At 42.9% G+C, this 25,255-nt stretch overlaps 2 protein-coding genes across 3 annotated transcripts in view; both read right to left on the bottom strand.

Moving 5' to 3' along the window:
- Positions 1-4,520, bottom strand: part of spon2a (spondin 2a, extracellular matrix protein) — a 20,307-nt gene extending 15,787 nt beyond the window's left edge. The window contains exons 1-2 of the mRNA XM_086222613.1: positions 4,501-4,520; positions 1,425-1,518 (exon numbers count right to left, since the gene is read on the bottom strand). The gene's annotated coding sequence lies outside the window, so the exon portion shown is untranslated. The remainder of the gene's footprint in view (positions 1-1,424; positions 1,519-4,500) is intronic.
- Positions 4,521-5,728: 1,208 nt separating this feature from the next.
- On the bottom strand, positions 5,729-25,018 carry ctbp1l (C-terminal binding protein 1-like). Of its 2 annotated transcripts, XM_086221484.1 has the most exons (11): positions 24,911-25,018; positions 23,691-23,739; positions 23,228-23,362; positions 15,415-15,569; positions 15,069-15,213; positions 14,084-14,290; positions 13,599-13,813; positions 13,223-13,353; positions 12,995-13,122; positions 10,297-10,414; positions 5,729-9,534 (listed from the first exon to the last, which is right to left on the bottom strand). In XM_086221484.1, the coding sequence occupies exons 3-11, from the start codon at positions 23,286-23,288 to the stop codon at positions 9,348-9,350; spliced, it is 1,347 nt and encodes a 448-aa protein (XP_086077610.1). In that variant the 5' UTR covers positions 23,289-23,362; positions 23,691-23,739; positions 24,911-25,018; the 3' UTR covers positions 5,729-9,347. The 2 variants fall into 2 exon arrangements, with proteins under 2 accessions (XP_086077610.1, XP_086077611.1); XM_086221485.1 differs by lacking the exons at positions 23,228-23,362; positions 23,691-23,739; positions 24,911-25,018 and adding an exon at positions 19,690-19,782.
- Between the last annotated feature and the right edge of the window lie 237 nt (positions 25,019-25,255).

Here is a 25,255-nt window from a genome sequence, read left to right as displayed (position 1 = left end):
GGAAAGGAGGTTAACAGCCTCACTTCTCTCCTCCAAAGTCCCTCTATCTTTTTCTCTCCTCTCTCTCTCTCTCTCTCTCTCTCTCCAGCCTTTCAGTGGCTGTGTAAACTCAGCAACCTCACTGCTGACAAGGTAATCAACAGCACATTGGCTTCTCTAAACACACACACACACACACACACACACACACACTACTCAGCGGTGTGTGTACTCCTCATCTTCAGACTCACAGACGTGAGAGGTGTAGAGTTGCTGAATAATGGCAGCAAAATAGGAGAAATGAGAAATAGGGTTTCCACTCAGACATGCAACCTGGATAACAGACAAGTGGAGTCTGGACAGAGGCTTGAGCTTTTATTCCTGCAGTTCATTTACTGATTGGACTTGCTGAGAATCAAAGGGGTTTCAATTTCTGCCGTTGTTTCCCCTTTAAATAGTTCTTCTGTCCTGTGGCAGATCCAGCTGTGATCTCAGCTGAGGAACCCCTTTCCTACAGGTCAGTGTGTGTGTGAGTGTGTGTGTGTGTGTGTGTGTGTGTGTGAGTGTGTGTGTGAGTGTGTGAGCAAGAGAGAGGGAGAGAGAGAGAGACAGAGACAGAGCAAGAGTGTGATCACAGCTGGTACACACATGGACAACCAGGGAGGTTTCTGCCACCACTCACTTATCAATGTGTCAGAGCTTAGAGGTGCACTTGTTTGTAAATATATATATATATGTGTGTGTGTGTGTGTGTGTGTGTGTGTGTGTGTGTGTGTGTGTGTGTGGGCCCGTTTAAATAGATTTGTGGTATCAGAAATCCAGAAGCCAGCCTACTATGGGTGAGAACAATGTAAGGATCCTGGTAAGGAGGCAGGGAATGTTTATGAATGAAAGAATCTCCGTGATGGATCCTCAAGAAGATGAACATGTCAGTGGCCCAACTAAGATTTTATAAGTCCAGTCCTGGGTGCACAAGAGGTGTCGACAACTGGCAAAAGGCAGATTTGGACCAGTAGTTAAAACCATTTCCTGCTATTTGGATATTGCTCTCAGCCATGTTGCTATTGTGATGGTATTTGTTTGTATTAATTCTTCAGACTAACTTCAAACCATGCCAGGAAATAATAATAAAAAATGTTATTTCTGTTTAAGTCAACTCCTGCGCCTCTAAACCACGATCTAATCTTATCAGTTCCCCCCGACGTCCCCAGTTCTAAGGGTGTTTTCCCCTCATGGCCCCCTATCTTTGGAACGAGCTCCCTAAATGTATTTTTACTGCCTCAACTTATTGGCGACAGAGGTGTAATTTAACTGACTCTAGATAAACTCTGTGAGTAAATACTGTCTTACATAATGTTTTATAGGTATGTTGTTGTATTTATCTTCAACCTGTGCAGCACTCTTTAAAAAAAAGCTGCGAAACAAATAAAATTTTACTGACTCACTTACTATGTGGAGAAGGGACGGCTTCACGTGAACTGGTTAACATCATCTCTAACACAGCTGAAGAACTTCAAAGACTCGGCTGAGCTGTGAACCCTCCAGGAACGGGGAAGAGGAAGAACGGGGTTAGATTGGGATCAGTTAACAATCAGGTTCTTGTGCCCTGCAGTCATAAACAATCTGAGCCGGCCAATAAATAAATATAAATAAATCAATGTAGACGCTCAAACGTGTAGTTGATGATGACTTAAGCAGGTCTTAGTAACACACATGCTGACATTAACACACAGCAGGAGAACGGGTGCAGGTTGCCTGATTGTGGCAAAACTCCAAGATGGCTGAAGGTTTGCTTCCTGTCAATCACGTGCGCGCCTCGATGGCGCACGAGCCAAGTGAGTGAAGTCATGAGAGGAAAACCATGAGCTAATCAAGGTGCACTGGGATGGAGCCATGCTAGCTCCGGTGTCTCAGCCTAAACCCTCTGGACAGAAACAGACACATTAAGAACAGATGGATACGGTAATATTCAAGGTGTACTGGGTTCCAACATTATGGAGGAACATTATGTCAAAACAAGTAAAGGATCTAGTGGACATCTCGCAGATAAGTTGCAGATTGAAAGCCTTCTCTGAAGCAGGTAAGACACTGTACATTCAAGCGATTTCATTCTGGTAATGTCACAAAACTTTGGTTGCTATGATTCAAAATCCCAGAACGAAAAATAGCGGCGTTCCCTCCCGTCATTGTTTTTTGTGGACAAGTTCAATCCGTCGTTGTTGTTCCGCCCTCGTTCACGTCCAATGACTCGGTTTGAGGCGTTCGTTTCTCCCTTCCTCCACTGTGATTGGCTGACTGGATAAAAAGCCAATAAGTGATCGGCAGCTTTTTTTCATATCCAGGGACTTCGGCATTCGATGAAACAAATATATAATTCACATTCATCTTGGTGTTGATTCACCTTCATGACGAGTCATCGGTTCTCTGGTAAAGGAGGTGGCAAACCTGACAATTCGTTACCACACTAGAAGTAGTAGTCCCAAATTATGAAATAAAAATACACCAAACTTACAGCGCAAAATAGAGGCTCAGATCCTTCTCACCCTGCTGGTGTTTGTAGCGTAGCATGAAAACATGGCACTCACTCAGTTTTATAGCGGCAGAAACACCTTGAGCATCCATACTCATTATTTTATTGATGCTATTTTGAGATCATAGTTTGCTTCTCGAGGAAACAAACCTTATTTTCTTGAGAAAAAAGTGGGAGAGATCAAGTCGCTTCAAGATAAAAACGTTTGTTTTCAAAGAGAAGGAGTTAATACATCTTGAGAAAACCAAAGAATGATTTGTTCAAGACCACTTGTGTTTTCTCAAGATCACGAGGAATGGAAAACCAAAAAGTGATGAATCTGACGATTCATAAACAGATAAAATGAAGGTTGAGGCGGAGAGATGGACGTTGGTCAACGCTCCACCTTCGGCTGCTCCGACTGTTAAACTACACAGTAAAACCTCGATGAAGTCTGACCTCAGAGTGTTTTTCTTTGACAAAAAGCCATAGCAGGATGCTGGGGAGTGTGTCTATTTTGTTTCTATGGCAACCAAATCTTTACTTTTATAATCTACTTATTCATCTCGCTGCTTGCCCTCATACTTTGCTGAAATACTGTTCATGCCCTGCTTTCTGACAGCCGTAGAGTGAGGAGGATGAGGGTGCATGAAACCATCCATCAGCAACTGCACCTCGTCAGGTGACATCATGCCACGTACACAGACACACAGACACACACACACACACACACACACACACACACACACGGATCATGAACAGGACGGGGATCAGTCCGTAAGCTTGTGGCTTAATAAGCAGAAAAAAATTGTTTGTTGTTGACACAGGGAAAAAAGTAAAATAAAGGTTCGTGTCAGACAGAATTAGGACGCATCGTAGTAGATCGTAAAAACAAAGCGGGTGAATTATGAACTGTGATGCAACATCTGAGTCATTCAGTAGCTGGAATAATATTCTGTCATTCCAAAGACAACCAAAGGCAAATATTTATCCACTCGGCTTTTGGGTTACAATCCCTCCTAGTTAGGTCATCTATCCCGAGACTGATTCATCACACAGTCGTCATTTATATCCTGGTACCAACACATCCAGATCCGTCAAACTCTTCCTCCCAATCAAAGCTGCTACGTCTCTAAATTCAATTTCGAACCTAACTGAAATAATCTCACATGAACTTTGACCCCCTTTCAGCTGGTTTTCTCTTTTTGTGACCTACCACTCCAAAAGAAAAAAAAGAAGCGCAGGAAGAGCAGTGAAGGTACTGATCCAGCAGCGGTACGAGGAACCAGCGCTCTCATTTGACTGATGCAGACAGTTAGTTCACACACCTGATCCACACACACACACACACACACACACACAAACACAAACACACTCATCCTGTTAAATTAAACAACAAAAAGAAATTAAACCAGCTGCCCTGCATGGGAGCTGATGCTCTGCTGCTCTTTGTTACTCAATCCCAAGCAGGACTTGAGAAGAAGCCATGTGTTTGAGGTGTGTGTGGGTGTGTGTTTGTGCATGAATCAGGTCTGTTAAAGTACTGCTCATGTCCTGGGCCTCCTTAAACTATCGTACGTTGTATACACAAGCAGTTATGCAATCTGCCTGTCTGTGACACACCGGCCTGCACAGCAGGGAACAACTGTTATGTTGGCTTTGAAGAATCAACAAAGATATTAAGAATCAGGCAAACCTCAGGCCAAATCAAGTCACGTGTAATAAAGATGTAGCTATGGCCCTGGACCAGCTCGGGTCCAATCACTGCTTTGATCCAGTGACACTGGATTGACTGATATATTATGTTTCCCCAATCTTTACTCCTGACTGTCGTTTTAAGTCCAATGAACTATTTGAAGCAATCACAGGTCAAAGACAATGAATCCTACTGACTTTTCACATGTGGACTATACGAGATCGATCCTAATTAAACATACACTGATCAACCTTATCAGCTGATCAATGCAAAAGACGATTCCTTGCACGAAAAGGCCAATAAGGACGAAACTTACCAAAGTTATTAGCCGAGCCGCATCTTAAGACGAGTGGAAGCACATTCCTGGAACTGAAGTTTTTGACTTATTTGACAATCTAATTTGATGCACATTTTCACTTTTGCAAAGAACCAAAAACATATCATTAAATAAATGCAAATACTGCGCATGGTTTATAGCCAGTTAGCATCCATTATCATGTCCATCAAAAATGACTATGAAGACACTTAAACAGTGTTATGAGCACGTTAGCATGCCGCAAACTCATAACACTGCAGCAGGAATGCGAGAGGACGCCAACGCAAAAGACTTCAACTAAAAGACATGTCTCTGCCCGCAGTGGTTTTATTTACTCCACCTACTTATTTCAGCAAAGTTACATTAGTTTGTAGGGTTCGCCGCGACTGCATTTTTCATGCTAGGAGCTCTCGCTGATGTCAAAAAGTGCGTAAATTGTTAGAACACCCATAGTTCTACGTCGCAAAGTAACATTTCATGCCACTATATTTGCAGTTGAAAGTGTGCGTCAGTGTTTCCATCGGTCTGTGGCTTGCAGGTGCATCTTTAAGTCTTGAGTGCAAACCGCTGCGCATTCAGCCAAACTCTGGAAAAATTAAAAATAAAAACATTTTCACTATATTCCAATGGATCTGCCCTAAAATTCAATCAGTTCTTCTTTAGTGCTTGCTTCACTCCTCTGGGAATTTTGGGTAAATTTATCCTCACAGTTTTTGCATCATGACCTTTCTTTGTGGAGGTTGTTAATATCGTGTGTTATGACACGCATGTTCAGGGGCCAGCAGGCTTGCAGTGGTACGACTGGCAGCAGCTTTCAGTGCCCTCACCTTAAAAGAGCAGGCTCTTAGTTATGTACATGTGGTAGCAATTTTAAGGCTGATAATCCCCCACCCACTTCTATCCCGTGGGTCTATACAGAAGCCCCCTTTCCCGTACACGCCGTCTAGTGTGCCCCCTCATAAAGCTGAGGCTGTCTTGGCACTGCATGGCCCCATGTTGCCAAATAAAAGAACTTACAAAGTGTAGCAGTAAACAATTTTGTTTATGACCAAAGCTCTGTAAACCCAGCGCCATGTCCTAAAGCAGCTAAGTGAAATTAATAACCGGCCACTAATCACGCACACAGACGTCTTCAAATTAAAGACAGAGATAAAGTTTTGGTAAACAAGAGGAATCCATGGAGCAGGAGAGGATACAATCAGGTTAAAAACAAGAGCAAATGTTTAATTTTTAAGATTTTATTAAAATACGGTGCGGAGTTTACCATTGGGAGTTACCATCACAAACATGATTGTTTCTAATAAAAAAGTAAACAAAACAAAATAAAGCTTAAGAGCCTAGTTACAGGAGGGTTTTTTTTTTTCCTTTTTTTTTATTTTTGCAGTCTGGTGAAAGAAAAAAAAATCAGTTCACAAATGAGTGTGGGAGGAACAAAACACGTTCACATGTTGTAAAAATACATTTCCCAATTTTAACATTACACGCAGTCACTTTCAAACATTCATTCATTCACTCCTCGTTAGATGGTTAGATGTCAGTGCCAAAAGAAAGCAACACGGGGGGGGGGACGTTCAGACGTGTGCACAAAGGGGGAAATGAGGGGGCTTCTAAAAACACAGGAGGCAGATCTACATTCTGAGGGAGGAAAACTCGGGACACTGCTGGAGGATATGTGTGCATTTGAACCCTGAGAGAGAGAGAGGGGGGGGGGGGAGAGGGAGAGAGAAAAAGTGACCGATCCTCATCGTAATATTTTTGACAGACGACATCGGTGTCTGCTGGACCCCGCCCACTCCATCCCGCCTCTGGGAGCAAGGAGAAAGACGCTTTAAGAGCCCCAGAGTGGTGGTGGTGGTGGTGGTAGTGTTAGTGGCGTGGCGGAAGGGGGGTGGGGGTGGGGGCATACTCACACCCAAGAGCGAAATGTCAGCTGTGGCGTTGTGAGCATACACACTGTGCTTATCCCTTAGCCTGTGCGCGCGGGCACACAAACACACGCGCACGCACGCTTGCACACAAACACACACAAACACACACTGCCAGACTGACTTTTTAAAAACTTTTCTTTCTTCATGTGCAGAAACTTGATTCATGTGTGTGAGCCAAAAAAGAAAAAGAAAAAAAAAAAGGTGTAATGTGATTCATTGCTGAAAAGGAAATGCAAGGTGCTGTATATTTAAGTCTGATGGTGTGTGTGTGTGAGTGTGTGTATGTGTGCGTGTGCGTGTAGCTTTTTTGGCCTGGATGTGGGCCTGTTCTTTTCAACAGTGTGTGTCCTGACTTCACCTGCTGTGGTCAACTGTATTAAGGCAGAGAGTGGTTCCATGGCGACTTTCTAGAACAGCTACAGGGAGAGAATAATAAGGCCCAGAGGACAATCGCTGGGAAGGACAGTTGGAATAAGACCCTGAAAATAAAAGAAAGACAGAAAAAAGAAAAACCACTAGGAAAGGGATCTAATTTTCTCTGAAATGTTTCAGTACAACATGTAGAACACAGACAGCATAGCCATACAAATGAAATCAGAATGGGTTTCATAACAGTGCACTGCTGAACTGAAAAAATATATATATAATCATCAACAGCAAAATTTAAGATTACTATTATGCTCATAATCCGAACTATGGGGGTTATTCTTAAAAATATATACTCATCACATGACAGAGGAGCTGAGCATCCCGGGACACGGACACGCTCCATGTCGCTCATAGACTCTGAGGGGAAACTGTACATCACTGGAAACTGACCACGACAAAATGGCAACTCTGGGGGGAGGGGGGGGGGGTGGCCCGGGGAGCAGAGGGAAACAACGGGATGACACCTTTCTTTGTTTTGTTTTGTTTTTTTAAGCCAACAATCCCCCCCCCCCCCTCTAAAAAAATGACCTTACATGCACTACAAATAGAGCAGCTTGACAATGATGGGGGGGGGGGGGGGTCGTGTCGTGGGGGGTCAAAACAAGAGAAAAAAAGCACGTATTTCTACAATGACTACTGTTCTAGTGAGAAAACTAAAAACTAGCAGACCACAACAACCACCTTTCTTTGTTCCTCGTTTATAATTAAGATGGAGGTCAAACTAGAGTCTAAAAATGTCAAAGTGTTGTGCTGAATTTTCCACAATGAGGGGTAGAAAAAAAACAAAACAAAAAAACAAAACAAAAATGGTGAAGGCATAGAAGAAGAGAAACATTGTTTTTTGAAGCCTGAGTAGTCAGTAACCTATAGAGAACCTACAAGATTTGTGTCAATTTATTTCATGGGGCAATGATTATTTTATCATTACAGCTACAATTTCACAACCCTTCTGGTAAAGAATAGTAAAGAAGTATCTAGAAAATCTGTACAAAAAAATAAAAGGGTATGCACGGTACATTCAATATCTGTTACTGAGGTACGAGAAAGGTGTTCCCTTGTCACCAGGGCAACAGCGTTAAAAGTTATTCCTAGGGACTATTCCTTTGGAAAGACCACAGCTTGTTATCACAACAGGGTGAGGGAACACACAGACAAACACGCACACATGCTCTCACACACACACACACACACACACACACACCACTGTCATTAACAAAGCCAGCATGCAGGAATACTGCCCCTTAACTTCTACTGTCCCCTCACGCTTACAGGAATTGGTAGATGCATACTGGATAATGAGTGTGTGTGTAGGGTGGGGCATGGCAGTGGGGAGGGGGGTGCATGGAGGGTGGGTGGTGTGTGTGTGTGTGGTGAGATCTTAAACAATAAAGCATGGGTTAATCCCCGGTCACCCCTCCTGTGATTCGAGGGGCTGCAGTGTGTGATCATCCTCTGCGCCAACTGTCCACCTGTCTGCGAGTGCTCAGACAGCGCCCTCTGCTGTCTGTGAGCTGCCAGCTAGAAAAAGCTGCGGCGTTTGTTTGCACTGTATGGTATGACCTCACACACGCACGCAACCATGCGGCTGTTGGCATGAGACAGAAATTCATGCCTAGGTGCTCTCTACTGTTACACTGGAGGCCATTATCTGAGGACAGAGCGAATGGTGCGGGATGGCTGTCGGCGGCTGCAGCAGTGAGAGCTGACATTGTTCACTGGGGTTGAGAGTTGAAGTATGAGCCGAGCAAATAATACACACACTGACGGCATTGTGAACCCCCCTGCTGAGCAAGCTGATGACAGCGTCAGGGAGAGAGCTATCTGGGACTCCATCTCGTTGACTTTAGTACACATTTTTCCCGCCATCACAAGAAAGGTGGCGGGGGAGAGGGAAAAAAGAAAAAGAGGAAGGAGAAGAAGGAGAAGAGAGCAGTAACATGAGCCATTTAAGTACAAAGGGATAAAGGGGAGGGGGGCTTTCTGCCTCTGGGCCTCTGCTGGTCAGTCTGCAGAGGACGCAGCGGACTGTAAAGCCTTATGTCAGAACTGTTTTTGTATATTTTTTTTTTACAAACATTAATATCTAGAACCACAACAGATCAACTCTGTGAAATCAACAGCCAGCTAAGAAAAATACCAATCCAATCATTGAATCCTTGAGAACAGTTATTGCTGACGTTGGGGAGTGGAGGGCAGAGGGGGTGGCAGGTGGGTGGGTGAAATGAGGATGATGGGTGGGGGAGGTGTTTAGGAGGGTGCGGATGAGTATCCTGGGCTGGTTGTGTGATCTGAGAAACAAGACTGTGTCGGTCCACGTCAGGTTAATCGTCGATGTAGAGGAGGCTCGCGTTGTGTGTGATGATGGAGGGTGGGTTGGTTTCCAGAGGTGACGGAATGTGCTGGCGGCAGCAGGGGGTGGGGTGGGTGGGTGGGAAAGAGAGAGAGAGAGAGAGAGAGAGAGGGAGAGAGAGAGAGGTGGGATGGGTGGGGCTATTGGTCGGATGGGATGTCTCTGTCTGCTTCAGCCTTGGTGGGCTGCCCCGGGGAGGGAGCGTGTGGTGGGTGAGAGACCGGTGCGATGCCATGAGCCAGGGTTCCTGAAACCAAGCTTTCCACCCCTGCGCCGGCTCCTGTCAGAGCCCCTGCTGTCGCCACATTGATCAGACTAGGAGGAAATCTGGAAGACAAAGACAACAAATGTGTTTTAACTTGAACTGCAAATGGCACTTTGAAGGACAGCTCGTCTACTCATTTCCAGCTCGACATTTTTGTGCCAAGACTCCACTTTGTTTTGTTTACTCAACTATTAGTAACTTTTCTCCAAACTGACATACGACTAATATTGGTTGCTGTCATTGTTTGTCACGGTGCTAAGGCCAATCACAAATCAAAACCTACATTCTGTCTTTTCATTCAAACGTTGCTGTAGGGTGATGATGTAAACTGGTGATGGAACCTCACAGTCACACCCGCATCCAGCATTTCTCAAAAGCTACCAACAGACTTTCAAAATAAAAGGAAAAACAGACTTTTTTTTTTTTTGCTATGCGTTGTGTGCAAGTACAATTAAATGAAAAAATGTGTTTTTCCTCTTTGGTAACAAGGAGACACCGAACTTCAAGTTTATTCCAGTCTATTATTGGAGGATTTTACTGAGGGGCGCGCTGATATAGGACAGCTAATATAACCAGATTTATGGAGCATTTTATTCCAAGAAATAGAAACTGGGAGAAAGGAAAAGAAAGAGTTTTATACTTCAGGGATCAAACTCTGTTCTTAATCCTCTCTGGAAAACATTTTGACAATATTAATTCAACACAAACAAGAACGTATCTGAAGCCTTATACAACATTTACATTTTTTTCCCTGGACATTCCAGCTTATTTCCAGGTATCTATAGAGAGGACTTCTACATCACGTTTCCCTCCACTCCTCTCACCTGTAAGTAGCTCCGTTCAGTTCTGGGTGAACAGTGGCGGCCTCCATGCTGGGCCACTGGGAGGCTGCCATCAGATACTCCTTATTCACGCAGTTCTTCAGACTGTCGGGGATACGACCTACAGTGGAATACCAAGAGTACACAGTTACTGCAAACACATCTATACTAGACACCTCTGATACCATTTCCTTTCCCAGTACCCATACCTGACCTTCATGTATCTGTCAATACCAAGCACAGATCCTGCACCGGTTCATTTCAATATAATCTTTAAGATCTGCTTACTTCTAACTCCGTAATGACGCGGTAAGATCACTATACAAACGGAGAGAGGTTTTTTTTAATCTTCGTTTAACAGGCAGTCAAACGCGAGACAGATCACAACTCTTGGAATTTAGTTATTGCAGCCACAATTTAGACAAATCAAAATATTTTTAAACAGTATTGTAACATTTAGAGCCGTAGCGCATGAGCGACCTCAAAGATAAAGATATAAAAAATCAAAGGAGTGAATAAGAACACCTTTACAACAACAGGCTGTCTATGAGGAAGCCATGATGTCGTTTTGCGCTGTCTCCTGAGTTTGCTGCAGCAGTTCGTTTGCCTTGTTGGAACTCGCTGCGTTCTTCAGCGTGATGCCTCTCCCAATGTGTTGGTCGAAACAAAAACCTCGCACTCTGTATATGTCACCGTTGAAATGGTGGGGCTTTACGGTTGATACTTTGTTCGCTCAAGCTGGCACAATAGCAGCGTCTCACATTTTGCTGGGCTATGGTTTCTCCTTCTACAACATAGTCCTACTCTCTCTGCTAACATCATTTACTCCAGAAGTAAAGAGTACACCACCCAGAGTTATTAAGTTATTACCAGGATCTATAGGAGATTTGTGGTATTTCCCCAACGTTAAGTCAGATATAGTGGCACTCTTTGATCCTAGCAACTCTTTATAAACTACATTTTGATTTTGATTTTAGTCTGGGTACAAAAAATAAATACTGGTGGTACATTGTCAGATCATCAGCCGGGCAATCATACATGCACATTTCAAACTCTCGGCAGAGGCTCTAGTCTGAATCTATATGAATTATTCGACTTTGATGAAACAAGAGGTTTGATCCATGCAGTCAAGAGTCCGGAGCCAGGCCTAAGAATCAGCATCATCATGGATCCCAACATGTTGATGTAATATTTATCTGGCACAGTGAAATAACAATGTAATCATCTGACTTTGGCAAACTGCTTTCATAAGCACTTGCTTCATCTTAATACCAGTGGGCTTAGGTCATAACTGTTACACTGATTATCTGAAACTAGACTGTTTTTATGAACAAGAGGTTCCAGCATGATACCCTCCCACCTGGGTATATAATTCTGAGTATACATGGTTGCAGCTGGATATCTGGATTGCTTCATCCCGTGCTGTAATACGTGTCGTTTAGAGGACAACAACAGAAATGGACCGTTATCTAATGCTTCATCTCATTTATCCTTGGTTATTAGTAACATAGATAATGTCGACAGTTCAGTGTAATTTTTAACTTTAAAATCATCAAACACATTTATTTAACGATCCAGAAGATATTTAAGTCCATGCAAAACAAAAAATCCAATATGGCTGCCACGGGAGGTAAACAACAGTGGCCAAAATCTACAGAATTCAGCTACAGAACATGAGCAGCATGATGGCGACTCCATGGTCGCGTCTGTGACATCAAGCATTTCTCAACTTAAACGCCCTTTTTAATACTTGATTTAAATACACAGCAAATCCATCAATGCATCAAAACAAATCCAATGTGGCTGCCACAGGAGGTTTGCATCAAAAGCCAAAGACCATCCAGCTTGGAGCATTTTGAAAATGTGTCAAGCTCCCCAGGATTCAATGAAATGGTTCTTGAGTTACAGTGCAGATGCCGGACAAGATAGGTGGAAGCAAGGTATCCTTAAAACGTGTCGGCAAAAACAATTCTGGATACACGAGTTAAAGTGAGAGAAAGGGTGACATGAGAGAGAAGACATCTCGCTGGAGTGGTGCTGGTGATGGTTGTGAGGGAGAGCTGCGCTGCAACACAGGCAAGCTGCCACCAGTGTGCACCAGTGACAAAAGAATCCTACTGGCCTCCTGACTGACTCAGGAACTCAGGCTAAAAGAAACTAAATCAAATTCTGATCATTTGTTTCATTATTGTACTCATCTCTCCATCTGCATTACCAGGAGTGTAGAAAATATTAGTCTGTAATTATCATTTCATGTCAATTTCAAACTTATATTTTCTATTTTGTTGAGTTAATTTTGGTCCCTGTGATGGACTGGCAACCTGTCCAGGGTGAACCCCGCCTCTCGCCCGAAGGTAGCAGGGATAGACTCCAGCCCAGGGATAAGCAGTAGAAAATGGATGGATTGGATAATTTTAGTTACCAAACTTCTTTGAAACCCCACTGGTGGTATCTGACGTGGATATTTTGAAGGAAATAAAGTGAAGTTTGGCAGAATTCTTCATCTTCTACTGCTTGGTTGTTATTATTTCAACCATGTCGACACCATCCTGAGCATCCAAGGCACATTTTCGTTTTGAATTTACTTTCAGCAGTAATCACATTCTTTTGGTGTAAATGTTATATAGTGGCTCAGACTCTGTATTGGCAGATACTCAATATTGAGGGGACCAAAACTATAAATGCTGACATCTCTGCTTACCAGTGATGGCGCGTCGCACTTCCCTGGCTGCCTCCTCACGAGCCTCCACTGAGGCCTGCTCACTGTACCAGGATGTGTGCGGAGTACAGATCAGGTTAGGGGCGTCCTTTAGAGGGCCTGTTGAAAAACTGTTGCAGAGGGAAATGGTTGTGATACAGAGGAATTGCAGGTTAAGAAATGATGCTCATCTCTCTGAACATGCGAGGTCCAGGGGTGTGTTGTTATTACCTGAAAGGTTCTGTCTCGTGGACATCCAGCGCAGCCCCTCGTATCCGCCCCTCTTTCAGAGCCTGGGCCAAAGCTTTCTCATCAACCAAACCGCCTCTTGATGTGTTCACCAGGAAGGCTCCCTGACGCATCTGTAATCCAAATTGAGCAACAGTACAATGACATAACACCAAGCAAGAGAGAACTGAACCCCCCAACCTGCTGCCAGCAATATAGACAATTTACTTAGAACGACGGGTTCGAGTTTGACTCTTCAAATCCTTTAAGTTTGTCCAACATTATGGCAGCAAGGTTTAATTCAACTCTTTCTCATTTCTCAACAATGAAAGGATGCTGAAGAACCACCTATTAGCAAGTGACAAGAGCCAAAACGCACCTGTTTGATGGTGAAGTCATTGATGAGGTGGTGGTTGTGTTCGTTGAGGCTGCAGTGCAGGGATACACAATCAGAGTGGATGAGCAGGTCCTGCAGTGTGGCCATGCGCTGCAGACCAAGGGAGCGCTCCACGCCATCGGGCAAATAGGGGTCATAAAATATCACGCCAAAGCCAAAGGCCTTGGCACGCAGGGCCACCGCTTGGCCAACACGTCCTGGACAGACAGGAGGAAAGGCAGCGTTAACAACAGTGGTGCCATTACTGCAGCTATAGATTCATCACTGAAGCATAAATACCACGCAGGTCCTACAGCATCATGTGTCCAACATTCATCTCTCTGACTGCATTGCTCAGTTTCTCTTGAGCAGTTAACGAGAGAATAATCTTCGTTTGACTCGTCAGTTAGACCTGCATACCCTCAGTTTAAAGGAACTGTAGTGACATTTAAGTATAATTCCATGAACAGCTTTACAGCTTCACTCACCTAGACCTATAATGCCGAGTGTCTCGCCCCTGATACGAGCAGCCCCACCAGCCACCTCCCTGATCTGCTCCACACTTGAGGCCCGGGTTCCCTCCCTTAGGGCCTGGTGCATCCAGGTCACTCGCCTGTACAGGTTGAGGATCAGACATAGCGAAGTGTCGGCTGTCTCCTCCACTGAGGACGCTGGCACATTACAGACAGCAATGCCTGCGGATGAGCGAGAACGGTGAGAAAATATTAACCACTGAGTTATTTTATGTGTCGTCTTATGTCTGACTGCTGAGGCATCACATTTTCCGAGGGAAGAAACCTGGCCACATAGCCAAATTTGTACTATATACACGCATGAAACAAGATGCACCATTACTCGCATGTGATATTCAGACAAATAAAAATTCAACAGCTTACGACGGTCCTCCAAATAAAAGTAGTTTCATCTGCATGATTGCTGCCAAACAAACCTGCTAACTCCCGCTAACATTCGTCAACAGCGGGAACAGGTTAAATAAGCTTTCCCTCCCGACCCTGCAGTAGACACGGGTCTTTATAGACTAAGATCAGCATAAATGAGAACACAAAGCAGGTGAACACTGGAATTTGCATCTCGCTTCGGAGTTGTAACACATACGGCAAACGGCTGGAGCTCCGCTATTAACGGTACACATGAACTTTTGCTGCTCACTTCAGCAACTTTACGTCATCTCTGCATAGGAGCAACAGCAGTCTGACATCGCCCAGTCAGTGTTCCGTTTGAAAAACAGACTGGAGCAAAATACACAACAGAGATGTCACTGTCCACCATGCTGCTTTGACTACAGCTACCAAAGATTGGATAGATGGAATGGGATTCTTTTTTTTTCACATCAGGTTTACGCAGGTTTTTCTTTTTCAAAACTACGTTATTATGAAAACTAATCATCCAGTGGGCAGAATTGGTCCGTGAGCAGTGTTTTTGACACGTGATGTTTACGCTCATTCCTCTCACCAAGCTCAGCAGCTGCTTTGACGTCAACGTTGTCAAAGCCAGAGCCAATCCTGACAATTACTCGTAGGCCTTTAAACTTTTCCAAGTCGTCTCTGGACAGAGTGATGGTGTGGTACAGCAGGGCGGCCACTGCCTCATTTAGCACCTACAAAAGAGAATTGAAGTTGGAATCAGCAAAATGTTCACACAATATCAAACTAGTCACTTCTTGCAATGTTACTGGACTTACACGAGAATCAAGTAGACTTAGGGCACGCAAGCTATACTATAACTAATAATGGACGGATCTAAGTGAATTCAGCTTTGAAGTGTTTGTCTTCCTGGCTTGCGATGGCAGTATCTTTACCTTCTCATGAATCTCTTGTGTGGACTGGGCATCACAGAAGGCCACTGTGGCCACATCTTTGAGGATGGGCATTTCCACAGTGCAGTCGCGCCCGTCCAGCAGGGCCACCAGTGGGCGTGGGTGCATTGGCCCGTTCAGGATGGGGGGTCGGATGCCTGAGTTGAGGAGAAACAGAACAATGTTAAATAAAGAGGCAATGTCAAACGCAGGGCAGTAATATCCTTTCAGTAATATTTGACCTTAAAATGTGTCATTTGTTCTTCAAGTAATTAATATCTTGAACTCATGAAGGGTTTTAGTGACGTATTTTTGAGCTCAAATCAAAGTGTAGTGTGTGGACTTTTGTGCAGATGACTGGATATAGAAGATGTGAATAATACTTGATGATGTATTTGAGAATTTGTGAAGGGACATTCTTTTTAATTTCTCTGTTAATTTTCAGGTCTCCACTTGCCTCCAACAGCAAGTATGAGGCTCGCTTGTCTGACTTCACTAAGAAGTCTCACAAACACTTGATAAATCAAAAGATCTCCAAAAGTGAGTACATGATAAGCATCAATTTTGGGTTGAAATGTCCCTGAGATAAGTTAATAGGCAAATTAAAGAAGCTAAGCATCCAAACTTTGACAACACAATGCAACAAAACTCTTTCAGCTCTCTGATACAACTTCAACAGCACCCATGATGTCAGTGTGGGTTCATGAACAAGCTGCATTTTCCAGTGACAAAAAAAATGTGTTTTTTTGGGGGGGGGGGGGGGGGGCGGCGGCTTATTATTAAGTGAAGGTATTTGAGGCTGACATCCACTAAAGATTAACAATATTGTGCCAAAACCTACAGCAACACTAAACACGGGGTACCATAAACACACAGTCAATCTTTTAGCTCCAGCAGTTAATGAGTTTAGAGGGCTGCTGATATTCTCATTCTGTTACTGTGAAATCTGAGCATAAGATTAGGCTACTTTTATTATTATTGTGAATAAAATCTACAGACAGTATAAGCGTTAACTCTAGTTGTGTAAAATCCTAGTTTAAGCTGCACCCCATGTTGTGTATGGAGTGGATGCCCTCATTGTCGTGGAGTTTTGCATACAAGTCTCTGCTCAGACTTAACATTAACATGATCCAATCAATGCTATTTTGCTATTTTCATGAAACAACATTTTGTTTCAACAATCTGCTGGGATTATATGTTTATATTGACAGCAGGGAGCGAGAAATGCTGAGTTGAGGCAGTTTAACACTTGACAAGAGACAGAGGTACACGACACTGTTAAATCCACAACGCTGCACCTGACTAGCATAATGCAATCATGCAAATAAGAGTGTCCTTCTGCTCACACCGGAGGCAGTAGCTGATGAGACTGTCCGTCACTCCGGCTGGTCCGGGTCACATATACATTCAAGCAGCAGAGAAAGTGGACCAGCTCAACTCTGATTACAGTCGGATCTCAATGCCTTCACACTTGTCCACTCGTGATCTGATCTCTCAGGATCCATATTAAGACCAAGTCTGACAGGCCTTATGCTGCATTCACGGGGATTCAGGCAGACAATAGACAGCAAAGTACAGTATAATTAGGTGACAACAATATAGAATACCGGCAACTGTAGAAGGCACTGCTGACTGAAGTTAAATTATTTTTAACAGTTTATCATCCTCTGCCAGAAAATTTACAACTGGGTGTTAATATAGTAATATAACAGCCTTGTGAGACCATCCATATCTTCACCTGATTGGTTCTCTTAGTTGATAACGCCACTGGAAAATCCAAGTGAAAAATGACGTCCCTTGAAGCAACAAGTGTTAATGTTCCCTTTACTAACATTAGCTGGCAGCCTGAAGTGCACTCACTACGAAAATAGACTTAATAACAACAATTAAACAAGAACAGGAGCACATGTTAGCTGAGCTTCTTGGCAGAAAAGACGTTTTCATTCCTTCTGAAGGTGGGAGGGGTTCCAGACACCGGCGTAGAGCTCAACTATTGAACTCCCAAAATACAGATTGTCTCAGCTGGCAAGCCAACAAGATGCTAATAACATTGGTTCAACACCCGTAAGAATAGTACGACGAGACCTTGAAATCCCATGATATTACTAGAGGTATTACAAAAGACTGACCTACGCAGTCAATCATCACAGGGATGTGCGCTATGCTAACGTTATATTATCTTAGCAAGTTACCCATAGCGATATACTGTCATGTGCTTCAGGTTTTGCTGTCCTGCAGAGCTGCTGGACTGTGCGTTGTTTTCCCAGTGCCCTGCAGAAGATACCAGTCGTGTGCCTGAACTCATGTGAATTCAGCATTAACGAGTGGTTTTATGGATTCTTGATCCTTCAAAAGCTAATTCTCTCATATGCTCAGTGCTGCAGGTAGGCCACTGTTGTTGAGACAGAAGCCACTTTAACAATAAGTCTGCTATACTGCCATGAGACTCCACTATGAGGAAGCTTTACTTGTTTACACAGAACCAAACTACGCCAGTGCAATGGCACCCCAGTGTGTGAATTTATAGAGATAGAATGTCACACACAGCCTCAGCATCTAGATCGAGCTGTTCCGCTATTCCTGCTGTCACTTTTACGTGTACATCAGTACGCTGCAGCACTGCTGCCAGTTCAGTGGAAGAACGTTCAGTCTCCAAAAATCAGTCTTTGTGCATTTTTATACAACTAATGTGGTGTAGCAGCCTGACTGGTCTAACAGCCCGACTGTACCTTGAAGAGTTGAGGCTTCTTCCGAGGAGAAAGAGACTTGAATTGGCAGCCTGAAAATATGTGCTGATACTTGTAATGTGAAAAATGGCGGATATCTAGGCACCTCTGCTGCTCATCTCTGAGAATATGCAGTCCTGCCTTCATTGATCCATCTCTGTTTCTCAGCTCCTTCCACTTTTGATAAAGTGCTTAGTCTGGGAACTTGACCTGCCTACTGTATGAAGGGAGTGCATGCAGAGAGGAGGGGGGCTGGGAGCGGAGAAGTGATGAGAGAGTGGCGGCTGGGGGAGGGGTGGAGAAAACTGCAGGGTCTCAGAGAAGAGGTGGTGGGGGTTCATAGGGGGGTCTGAGTCATGACCTAAATTCTCCCATCTGGAAGAGTCCCTCCTCCTATTTTCTGGTTTCCCCATTTCTCGAGTCACACGCACTGTTGACAAACATCTGCATATTTGAGCACCATCAGCAATGACATTTTGTCATTTGTCATTATGCCAACACCACAAAAGTTCATTTTAAGAAATAAACCAAAGACATAAATAATAGGAGTTGTCAATGATTCGCATACATTTTACTCAGCATTTGCTTTTATGCCTGTCCTTTGTTTCTTCTTCTGAGCGGTGCCTGGCTTGGACTTCAGCCACACATGCACCAGTACACTATCTTGTCCCTGCTGCGTGACAGGTGTGTGTGTCTATCCCCGGGTGGGGGAGTGTGTCTAGCTGGAACATTTACTTGGACAAGGAGCAAGAGGTAATGGTGAGACCGTAGCGGAGGGAAGGGAGCTAGTAGTTGAGGGCGGAAAACAAATATTTGTGAACACCTCTGCTAACGTTTGAGATTTCCTAACACATGCTTGAAACACGCTTTGGCAAAAAAGAAAGAACAACATACAGCCTTGTTAAAAAAAAAAAGAAAAAAAAAGCACAATCTACTGCTCTCTGTTTAGACGTGACTGAAATTCATTGCAGATGGCTAAAGAATGCTAAAAGGCCTACTGCTACACACTGGAAGCACAAAGAGACTCTTACTGTGAAAAAAAAAAAAACTAAAGAGTTCATCACAAAGAAGCCCTCTGAAAAAGTTGCTCTGGAAATATACAAGTAGGCATACACAGAGAAATCTGAGTAAAGGACACTGGCATACCCGAGGCCTACGAAGTGCAAGCATGGTCGCACACAATACAATTCATTCAGTGATTCATTCATTCTCCCTCCCTCTCCCTTTCTTTCCCCTCACTCCCTCCTCCTCTTCACGCTGCCTCTGGCTGCAGTTGGAGGAGTAAGAGGTGAGGGGGGAGGGGCAGCTAACGATGATAATGCAGCAAGAAGCGGTACTCCACCCAGACGCAGCTAGGCGCGCACACACACACACACACACACAACATTCAGTTCCTTCTCAACGGCTGCGACAACACCACCACGCTCTGAACACAAAAGGGAAACTGCACATACAAGGCTGCACCACACCCAAAACCCTAGATCCCCCACCCCCCATCACAAATTTCAAAAACACATACCAAAATAGATAACACATGAGCACAGGGCCTAACCTTGCATTATGAAGTCTGTCAGCCTGTCTCCCTCTCCTCTCCTCTCCTCTCGCCTTGCTCTCCCTCGATCGCTTTTTTTCCTCCCTCTCTCTGTCAGCCTGCCCTTGGCTGGCTGGATCCCAGCTGTCATCCACGCCCAGCCCCTCCCCCACATTCAACCTCCAATCACAGGGAGCTCCATTGAGGGCCAGCCAACCAGCACTAACCTCATTAGCATAGACGAGGCCGTAGGCGGTTTGGGCTGTTGTCGTTTTTTAAAGAGACAGCTGGCCCGTTTCCCTGTAGCTGCGGCCACGACCCTTCACCTTGTCCTCTCCCTCTCACCCGTCTCTGGAGACTCTCCCAGACTATTCCCTCCATTTTAGCTCCTCATTATGTCTGATCTCCTACACTGGGAAGTCATGCACCATGCACATCCCTGGATGAACGCTTCTACAGCTCCAGTAAAAACCATTTTTTTCTGTTGACTTTAGTTTTAAATTAAGCCCACAAACTCCAGAACCACACTCCTTAATGCAACAATAGCTATCTCGTCGAGAGGAAGCAAGAAATACATTAAGGGTTTTAATTTGACATTTCACACTACATCTATTTCACAACACTATAACAGGAAAGGACAGGAAGCACTTTCAAAAGCAAATTATTACCGGAGCATAAGCATAACATAGCAACACAAGGAAATCTCACTCACAGACACAGACACAGACACAGACACAGACACACACACACACACAAAAACAACAACAAAAAAACAGAACAAAACAAAACTCTCAAAGATATACAAGTACGGTAGGTAAAATACTGGTCAAAAATGTTAGCATACACAGATTTCTATTTGCTTCAATTCAAGGAGTTACTTGTGGTTAACAATGTTATAATGTTACGTGAGGCAGTGGACTGCTTGAGGTTAATAAAAGGGAAGCTTGCGTTGAAGAACTATTCTGTGCTTTTCAGGGTTCTAAAAAGGTGGAACAGGAATCAACAAACGGCTTTTCAGCAACAATGAAGGGAAATGAAGCCATGAAAGTGGAGGCAAACATTCTTAAAGGTGTCCCACCTGTTGTTGATAACTTACAAGTCCTCTCTGAGTATAAAAGCAATGCTGGAACACCACCTGAAGCACTAAAAGGACAAGATTTCACGGTAGGAAGTTGGATGCTACACCATAACAGAAAAAGACCACTAACAGAAAAAAACAAAAAAACAATGGAAGTCTAAAGAGTGGAGGGGTTTTCAAGAAAAAGTAAAAAGATGCCAGAGATCCATCATGTATCAAAAGGCTTTTTTCCCCAAAAAAGTATGACCTGCGATGTACAATATAATACAACTGATCTGGATAATTTTCTGTACAATATTAAAATATTGATCTGGATAATTTTCTAATTTAGTGGGTCCACTTGGATAAAACCGATGCTGTTCAAAAATCCTCCCTACACCAGACTAAGAACTTTTGTTGTTGTTGAAAGAGGTGTTGATTTATTTTGATGTCTGATGTTAAACTGAAGCGAGAGGTAAAGGGATTGTATTTTGTCAACATGGACAAACTATTGAGAACATCACCAAACCTGAGTTAAGCTTTATGTTTCAAATCATATGGAAAATCCTATTATATAATGGCAAATGAAATTACATGTATCCTACTGTTACAGTTCACATCAAACCTCATTTATTTTCTTAAAACAGTTTCGTTTTCTTTTTTACAAAATTCTGTAATACAGTGAGGATATTGAGGTTGCTCTTGTACGCAGTGGTAGAATATAATTGTCTCCGCCTTAGGACACAAATACACATGACAGTATATCTACGTTTCCTCTACTGTAACAGTCTGCTCCTCTTGGTCATGTTGGCCGTGGTTACTCTGCACTTAACACATTGAAATCCAGAATCTAACTGACACAAAAAGAGACAATAGGATTGTGTGAACTGAACCAGCCTGACCAACCGTCTACAGCTGGTATCAGCTGTACTGTTTTGTGTGCATCTTTTATTTTTGTAAGAGCAGCCTGGGGAAAATCAATCCCCCCCCCCCCCCCCACACACACACACACACACAGCCAGCTATTAGGAAGGTGTCAGTACGTAGTCCAACATTTCAGTTAGTATGACATCAACCTGAGACTGCCAGCCCTCGCCTTTTGCCAGCCAGCAGACAACTGAAGAAGAACTGATAATGGCTGCCATCTGAAATCTGACTAAAATTCAACATTTTGATGTTATCTTGACACTGTATCTGTTCACAATGTAGACATTCTTGTATACGGAAAGTGCTGCTGCGGAGGAATACAACGTGCCGTATGCAGAGGAATAATTTGTTTTATGGTTGAAAAGTGTACAGCTAAAAAACAAGTTTAAAGTGCTATCTGACAACGACAATACAAAAGGGCAAAAATGTTACCAATGTAACGCACATGTAAATTAAATACTGATACTTTTAACTGGCCGTTTATTTGATGGATAAAAAATGTTTTCCTGCACAGCTCCGCCCTCAGCAGTGCAACGCTGAGCTACAGAGGCGACGACGCAGTGCTACGGATGACAACCTCACACAATCCCCACTTCAATCTGAAATTTCCGTCAAACACACATATAAGAAAAGAAGGGAGAAATGCTGAAACTGGGGTGAATGTGTTTCTTTTTCATTCGTTCACTCGATCAAACCCTGCCAGGAGAAATTTTAGCGAGTTAAAAAGAAGTTGTGTTTTTTTTTAATTGGTTTGTTTTTTTGAATTTCTCAGATTGTTTTTCGAAGTTTCTACCTGCTGTCAACGCAGTTTTATTCATAATTCAATTCTTTTTATGTTTTAGTAACTTTTTCAAAAATATCATTTGATGTGTTTTTTACTTAAAATACCTTTTAAAAAAAAAGTTCATTTAAATGTAGTCTTGTGTTCAGTTTATGTTTCTGCAAATTCTGGAAAAACAAAAATTACCATTTACGGTGAATGAACTTTAATCCCTGGTATCAGTGTGATTTACATATAATAAACTTGAAGAAAGTGATAGTGTTCAGATTTTTGAAAACAGAAGCGCTCAGAGTGAACACTGTAAAAACCTGAAGCACTCTTAAAATAGATGCTTTCATTTTTTACCACGCTGGCAGCTAACGCCAACAACTCAATGAAAATAAATAAGAATGTGTAGCTTCCAAAGCAAAAAGTCCCATAATTTGGGTGACTTAAATGACTGTAATTAAGACTTCCTCTCTAAGGGCTTTGCCAAACACTTGTCTAATAGTTCCATCAATTGTTATTGTTTACACACATGTACAATGAGCTGAGGTGCTCCCTCCCGTGTTGATGGGACTGCTTTACCCTGCACATGAATTCATTGCTGCTTTTGTAAAACCTGGGGTCAAGTAACGAGGCATCAGCTCAAAAAACGTAAGATATTCCATAATCAACCATAAAACTTTTGACAAAAATGTTCTGATCTAAAATCTGATCCCGGAGTTTAAAAGCAGCACAAATGACATCCACATGAAATCAAACTTTACCATATTTAAATGTATTTTAAAGTATAAATGTGATTGGAATCTCACCCTCACAAATGCGGTCAAGTCTCTGTCGCTTGACCTGTTTATGTTTGTCCATCAGAGCCATAGACCAAGCAGTCTGAACCTGGGACAGAAAAGATGAGATCTGACAGCCCCTCAATATTGTCCACGTAGTTTGACCTGCAAATGGATAAGAAGAACAATAGGTGAAAACCCAAGAACCTTATTGAATTGCATAATTTCCAGAGGGAAAGATATATAACTAAAGTTAGGGAAACTGAGACCAGTGTTTCATATAAGGTATAGTATTACACTGGGGTTTGTATGCTAAAATTGAATAAAAATGAAAATAAGGATCCAGAAAACTCCACCGGCCCTTTTAAAATACTACATCCACATGAACAAATTCACATTAGATTACAAATCTAGACTCAATGGCAATTTTAATTCACAAAGTTTCCCAACAGTTGATTTAATTTAATTTAACCAAAGTAAATTATATACTAACCTGGAGAACAATGGTTGTTTTGCCAGTCAGGTTGCCAACTTAGTTTATACTGTAAACAAAGAAATGGTACACTGACTTTAAAATGTGACAATGTCATGCTGTAGGTGGTGTCTTAGTCTGACAATATATTTATCATTAAAAATAGTTTCCATACCAAACAGTACAAAAATGTTTAGTTGTGTACAACTGTGTTTTGATACGGGCCAGTTGTTAACATGGCTGGCTAAATATAATGTTATTGAATCACTTAACTTTGAAAAAGTGACAATGTACATAGTTAAGGATTCGATTGTAGTTTAAAAGTTTAAACTGGACTTATTACTACTTTCACCTACAATACCACCACGACACTAGCATACATACCATTGAACAGTTTACTATCTATCAGTTATTTCTGTCGGATCGTATTTTTATACCGTATTTTGAACGTGTTTGACATAAACTTCATAGAAAAAGTTCTTGATTTCTCAAGTTAGCCGCAAAGTTCCCGTTAACTAACTAGCTTACATGCTAACGTTAGCAAGTCCGTCTCATGTACCGAAGATAAACGAGGAACATAAATATAATGAATGACGGATGATATTAACCTGCTCTGTTCAGATATTCTACTTATTTAACCCAAACACCGTCACAATTTCAACACACACAGTCCCCAACTCGGTTATTTTCCCCAACAATAACTTCTTTATAACCATCCGTGCTAGCGCTAACTATCGACATTGCAAAGCAGCTAGCTAGGCGAGGTTGGCTAACATTTTCCCAAACACAAACATTTTAAGCATCTGATAATTTTAATGAAAAATACAAAGTCCTATCAAACCTCGGGCATGTGTAGCTTGTAGCATTAGTTAGTTGCAATTAAGTTGTGAATAGTGTCAGTACAAATCATTTACATAACAACATACATGAGCCGTTTGCAGCATTGCTAACGTTAGCTAGCAAGCGCCGTAAACTAGCGTGCCGCTCTGTGTGTGTGTGTGTGTGTGTGTGTGTGTGTGTGTGTGTGTGTGTGTGTGTGTGTGTCGGAGAGATGCGAGTGAAGGGGGAGCCCATTTGTCCGATTTGTTATCAGCAAGTGGCGCTACAATGTGAAATATCTAACCCACACGCTTACAGTGATGAAGTTTACATGGAAATGTGCATCGCTCACATTGCTGCATTCAAAAACAATAACTGTGTAAATCAGTGATCGAATCTTGCAAAAATAGTGAATTATTTACCCCGATTAAACTCTTTCAAGAGTGCTGAGACAGTGTGCGTGCGTCGGTTGTGTTCCCTCTCTCCCGATCGCCATGAAATTAGACAAAAGAGGAAGTGGTGTGATGAGCGGTGGGAGGGGAGGGGGGGGGTCTATGAAGAGCTCCAGTGGACTAGAAGGAGCGCCCTCACCTTCCACGGCGGAACGGCTACCTTGCTAACTTTCGGGATACTTTTCTATCCGGCAGCCACACACTTAAGGAATGGCTTTTTACTTTCCTTGACGTCATTAATGTAGAACTGCCGGCAGCTCGTGCAAACACCGTTAAAGAGGGGGAAGGTGAATACTTGACTCTCGGCTGCCGAAA

The sequence above is a fragment of the Aulostomus chinensis genome, chromosome 13 (assembly GCF_037954235.1).
Source record: "Aulostomus chinensis isolate RoL2024-O1b breed Wild chromosome 13, RoL_Achi_v1.0, whole genome shotgun sequence".
Taxonomy (NCBI): domain Eukaryota; kingdom Metazoa; phylum Chordata; class Actinopteri; order Syngnathiformes; family Aulostomidae; genus Aulostomus; species Aulostomus chinensis.
Note: the sequence above shows the minus strand (reverse complement) of the source record. Positions and strands in the feature narration are given on the sequence as shown.

Excerpts from the sequence above, each read along its gene's own strand:
- ctbp1l (XM_086221484.1), bottom strand. The coding sequence starts at position 23,288 with ATGGCTCTGATGGACAAACATAAACAGGTCAAGCGACAGAGACTTGAC. Across the intron at positions 15,570-23,227 it reads ACTTGACCGCATTTGTGAGG|GCATCCGACCCCCCATCCTG; the intron begins GTGAGATTCCAA and ends TCCTCAACTCAG. Across the intron at positions 13,123-13,222 it reads CACGAGACAGAACCTTTCAG|TTTTTCAACAGGCCCTCTAA; the intron begins GTAATAACAACA and ends CCTCTGCAACAG.